The 5,570-nt window shown below is 33.7% G+C and overlaps 1 protein-coding gene across 1 annotated transcript; it reads left to right on the top strand.

Annotated features, from left to right (window-relative positions):
- Positions 1–285: 285 nt before the first annotated feature.
- Positions 286–3,124, top strand: LOC114534378 (EGF-like repeat and discoidin I-like domain-containing protein 3). Its single transcript, XM_028555819.1, has 4 exons — positions 286–480; positions 603–720; positions 1,205–1,521; positions 2,978–3,124. The coding sequence occupies exons 1-4, from the start codon at positions 286–288 to the stop codon at positions 3,122–3,124; spliced, it is 777 nt and encodes a 258-aa protein (XP_028411620.1).
- Positions 3,125–5,570: the final 2,446 nt, after the last annotated feature.

Raw genomic sequence — 5,570 nt, 5'->3', positions numbered from 1 at the left:
ATATGTATCAAATAAATATGATGCATGATAACAGTTAAGAGTTTGCTATTGCAGTAATGGAAGACACTAAACTCTGCCAACATAGCATGCTCTCTCACAAATGATCTTGAAACGATTTTTGAAAGATTTGTTGAAAATATTTTTGGAAATTTCTTATCGATATATAAGTTGTAAAAGATCCTTTAATGGAGATGATAAGAAAAGTCCACTTTTTAACTTAGTTTCCGCACATGCGCTTTAGGATCACGTTTGAGGACCAACATTATTGCTGAATTCACTGAAGAAATGGATGTGTTTTGTGAACTACGATGCGCAGAAAATCGTTTTTGTGTTGCGTATAATTACAAAAAGAAAGTCGATAAAAAGGAGCTGAACTGTCAGATAACCAACACAACAGAGCATAAATTTGATGTCCGCTACTTTACCAAGGAAGAGCAAGTGTGGACGTTTCATGAAGCTAAAGTCGATAGGAGTGACTTTGTAAGAACGATTTTAACTTAACTATCGCTTCCATTGCATAAAAAAATTTATAAGAGATAGAGATATTCATTCTTCATGCTACTTTTTACCATAGTAATAACTTTATATTCATTACGTTTGAGGCCTACTGCCGGGGAGAAATGTATGAATGTCAAAATGGTGGAACCGTGATCTGGCATCCAGAAAAACGATTTTCATGTCAATGTCTCGAATGTTACGAAGGACACTTTTGCGAAAAAGGTAATACTACCCAGGGCTGAAGAGTATCTGTAGTTATTTAATACTTAATACCAAATTTAATGCTCTATTTAACACCACAAAAAGTCATTTTCATTTCCTGTACCCTAAAATTTCTCAATAAAGGCCATGTTACACAGTGCAATTTTTCTTGCAATGCAATTCTGAGTCCTGAAAATGTAGGTGTAAGAAACGCTATGGACTGTAATAAAAACAAAAATTCTGTAGTTGCCAAATTTACATCTCTGAAAAGAAGGATTGCATTGTAAGTTGCAATAAAAATTGCACCATGTAACAAGGCCTTAATATATGCATGCATAATGGTGTATTTATTCCTTTTCACATGAAGTACCTCATGAAATTTGGACAGCCATGCAAATTTGATAAAGATTGTAAACTTTTCACTTAAGTAAATCACTTAAAACGCCATATTTTTTTATTTATGATATTTTTAAAACCACTAACAGCTAATTTTCCTAAAATTCAGTGCCTAAGGCTCTTGGAATGGAAAGCCGTGATATTAATGATGAACAAATCACAGCATCAAGCGAGCGTGATAATAATCATAAGGCGGCAAGGGGAAGATTAAATTTTACACCGCGGGATGGAATAAGAGGGGCGTGGACATCACAGCACAAGGATGTTAATCAGTGGCTTCAGGTTGATTTCCAAAGATCTACTCTGGTGACTGGGATCAGCACTCAAGGACGACAGGACGAACGTCAATATGTAAAGAGTTACACAATTTCATTCAGCAAAGATGGCGAAAATTTCCAGAATTTTTCGCAAGGGGGGGTGAAAAAGGTATGCATTTTCTTAATATCTTGTTGTAAATATATCGTTTTTTTCTTAAGTCGTAACCTACGTTTTGTAAGGGAATGCAGAACACGTGGGATGTAGAACTTATACATATATTATTAACTTTCGGAGATTCAGAAAAAGTATAAAACTACAACAGATTCAAGAGTGATCTAAAAGCAGAGGCAAACTGAATCCATTTTATTGGTTGAGGTATTGGTCAACGCGGTGACCATGCAAGTTTGCCTTTCAACACACCTGTGTAATTCATAAAATGGCGATAATATTATGTTTAATTTTGCAGAACAAATTACGAATAGCAGAAAATCAACCTATATTTGATTCATCATGGGCTATAGCGCAGTTAATCTGAGGATCTAGCCCCAATATACCAATATTTGGCAAATTCTAACATTATATATTTACCCAAAATTTGCAATTGAACTTGCAAGAGAAGAAAGTGTGCCTTTCTGGGAAGGCAGTAACAGGGCACAAGTTTGAACGTTTTGCTTATAGATAGGTGTACTGGTATAAGCCACTATGGCAAAAAAGAGTCTCCGAAATTTTAACTTTTATTTTCAAACTAAAGAACAACTTGTTATTTTTTTGCCAAATATACCAGTCAGAGATATTAACACTCATTCCTATAAAAGCGACGCTTTTATTCAAATGAAAATAAGCGATTAGGTGCAAAAAGGCTAACTTGTCTGATACTGGTACCTGTAGGAGTATTCTTCATAATTTAGAAAAGCGATTTTCTACCCTTAACGTAAAGCAACTGCAGCAAAGACGCACAAGTTTTAATTTTACAATTTAGTTTCTCAGGTAATTTGTGAGATTATTACAAAATTAATATGCTTCGTTTTTTAACTTCCTTAATAATATTGGCATTATAAAATTACTGATTGTGTATTGCATGGTGATTCGTTCAGAGGGTACAGTTATTTTGTTAATTGTACTGCAGTAAAATTATTCAATTAAAAATGGGGATTTGCATACAACTAAACCGCTCTGAAGAAACTAAGAAAGGCATGAAAGCTGAACGAAAATATTAGTGAGAATACAAAATATTGGATGTAAAATCTATCAGGACTGTTTTGTTTCGCATTTTTTGTTTTGCATGAAAAGTTGTCCTAAAAGATCTCGGTGAGGTGCTGCTAAAATTTTACGATTTTATCATGTTAATGACAAACAATATTGTTTGTTCAATTAACTATATGATTTGGGGTTATAATGGTTCACGGCAACCAGGTTTGTAATCCATCCCAATTATTGCTACTCTGGTTTAATTGATGAAAGTAATCACCACATAAAAATTACATTCACGAGCAAACGTTTCGACACGTTAATCTAGTATCGTGATCAATCAGATGACCCTTGATGAAGACAGGGGTATATAATTGGTTACCTAAACTTATTACGTCTTGCAAAAGCCTAATTTTTTCTTAATATTTTTTTCAAGGAATTCCAAGGTAACACAGACAGAAATTCCATTGTCCATAACACGGTGATTCCTCATATTTCTGCTCGGTTTATTCGCATTCATCCAACGGCCTGGTGTGATCATATCTCGATGAGAGCCGAATTTTATGGTTGTTCTTTGTTGTAATATTGTATTGGTTTTGTAATCGGCTTGGGAATTTTGGCAATTCGTCATGCGTTTTTGATAAGATTTTGAGTACACCGGAAAATTAAAGTAAATCAAACCTAAAAGGACATATTGCATGACATACTGTAATTTTTTGTTGAACAAAAATTCAGTGAGGTACATTGACCACTTTATCATCAAACATGAACTAAGCTGCTTATCTTCAGAGTTCTCTAGGATTTTTAGAATTTAAATTTGCGTGTAATAACTTATGATTAAAATATTCCATTTCCAAATTTTCCTCCTGTATTATAATAGCTTTGATATATGGAAATACATAATCGGTTACAAACTTACACGTCTGTATAACTATAATTACCGGTCTGGAGGTCCCAGAAGCAATGATTTTCTCATATATTCTCGACACCATCCAATTTCATTTGAACTAATTACCCTCCCTCCCCCCCCCCCCGCCCCCGTGACATGCTCAGGGCATGAAATGAAATAATAAGTAAATGTAAATCGTGATCTAAAAATTAAGATACAATCAAATGTAGCTACTATATGCATGCTTGTTGAAACATCGAAACAATTTTATGAACTATTTTAGAAACATCAAGGTCTTCCTTAGTGTCTTGATATTATTACCATTTTCAATATTATTACAATTGACTGGCTTCATTACCACTCAAGAGTATCACGTTTTGCGGCTGGGTAAGTTACTTTGATGTACAGTTATTGCTTCAAACATGCTATGCTTGAACATGCTCTAAGGCATATTCTTTATACCGAATTGACAAATAAATCGTATCTGATTGAAGTCAGTTTTTTTCAAGGAAAATAAATTACAAAAGTGCATTTTATTCTTCGTTTTCGTTTAAAATCTCTCTCCGGTACAGGTTGAAATTATTTCTTTTTCACCATAGTATATATCGTAACTATAGAAGAAGAGTAACTCAAAGTGTAGCGAGGAATTATGTCATGGAAGCGAGTTATTCATGTTTGAGTAGCCATATGAAATTTAATGTTGTAAACAATGAGACGTTTTTTAAGAAAAAACCGAAACAATTTACTATAATAGAGCAAACATCACGGGGGAAAACCTTAGTTCGCAGTTTACTAACATAAACAGTTTGCTAACCTGTTCAGCAATTTGAGAGGAGAAATAACTTCGCGCTCTACTTTTGACGTTGCGAATGGCTTAACTCACTTATCCGGAGAGTGATTTTCTTTCTTTTCTAGCTGTTGTTTTATAGCATAGAGGTAAGCCGTTTTTAAAACAATTTTGTATTTTGTCTTATAAACTGATTACCAAAACTTCATCAAAACCTATGGTCAAAACTGCAAAATTAATATAAAATTTTTGACGTTTGGCACATTACAGTGCAATGTTTATACACCCAAACTTTATCAATTTTTCTAAACTTGTGTGGGGAAGGGATGAAATTCCTGGCAGTGTCAATCATTTGAGTTTGCTCTATGTTGTTTTCATCATAGCAAACATCAATGTTAATAGGTAAAGCATTCCCCCAGTGTCAGTGAGTCTACTTGTCACTCTGTTTTGATCCCGTCAACATCAATAAATTATTAACATGATCTTACTGACAGAAGTGTAGATTGGGTGTTGATAGTAAGATTTTTAGTAAGTAATTAGATTTTTGCTTCAAACAGTGTAAAATTTCAACCTCTTTTAGTTGTTGTTAAAGCCTATATAGATATATTATCTTGTTTGCCTTGTCAAATCCAAAGTCAATTTATCAATTATCCTGGCTTATAACTTTAGCTTCTTGCACCTTGTAAATAAATCTTGATCATCTTTCCATTATTATTTTTCAGGATTAATATAAAATAAATCAAGAGATGGTTGTCAGGCAAATTGTTGGAACATTGAACTGAGATGAATACAGCACAATCATAATACACATTGTTATGATTGCATGTGCACGTGCATTGTTATTCTTAATTACCATGCTAACTGATTTTGTTGTTGACTGGTGTTTTTATACCAATTGTTATTTTTATGAAAGAAATAATTAAATATCAACATGCATTGAATGAGCTGTGTGTCTTTAATCCACAGCCACTTTTATACCTTTCGTTTATGGTATCAACCTCCAAGAAGGCTGTATTTATTAGGCTAATCAGGAATAATAGAGCCCATGGAGGAATTAATAAAAAATTATTATCTATCAATATAACCAGGGGTCCAGGAATGCAATTAGACAATGCTGAAAACTTTTATAGCTCATTCAAGTAAAAGCTAATCACTACATGAAAAGTATATTATGCAAATATGAAAATATCTTGGTTGAAGCAATACTCCTGCACTTGCTATTAGTCAGCTGCCCAGAAACGATAATTAAATATCAAGCAACTTTGAGTTGCGATACCGCTTTGCTTAAAAGCAGGGGAGGGTCGCAAGGGTATTTTCGTGGCCTGTGATTTGCGTTATTTGTCTTAAATCACG

This window comes from Dendronephthya gigantea, unplaced genomic scaffold, assembly GCF_004324835.1.
Source record: "Dendronephthya gigantea isolate DGI-Jeju-01 unplaced genomic scaffold, DenGig_1.0 000099F, whole genome shotgun sequence".
Lineage (NCBI taxonomy): Eukaryota > Metazoa > Cnidaria > Anthozoa > Malacalcyonacea > Nephtheidae > Dendronephthya > Dendronephthya gigantea.
The sequence above is the reverse complement of the archived record's forward strand: the minus strand, read 5'-3'. Positions and strand labels throughout refer to the sequence as shown.

Bases quoted from the DNA above. Each gene is read 5' to 3' on its own strand.
- LOC114534378 (XM_028555819.1), top strand. From the start codon at position 286: ATGGATGTGTTTTGTGAACTACGATGCGCAGAAAATCGTTTTTGTGTT. The intron at 721-1,204 runs GTAATACTACCC...CCTAAAATTCAG, and splicing joins AGGACACTTTTGCGAAAAAG to TGCCTAAGGCTCTTGGAATG. The intron at 1,522-2,977 runs GTATGCATTTTC...ATTTTTTTCAAG, and splicing joins CGCAAGGGGGGGTGAAAAAG to GAATTCCAAGGTAACACAGA.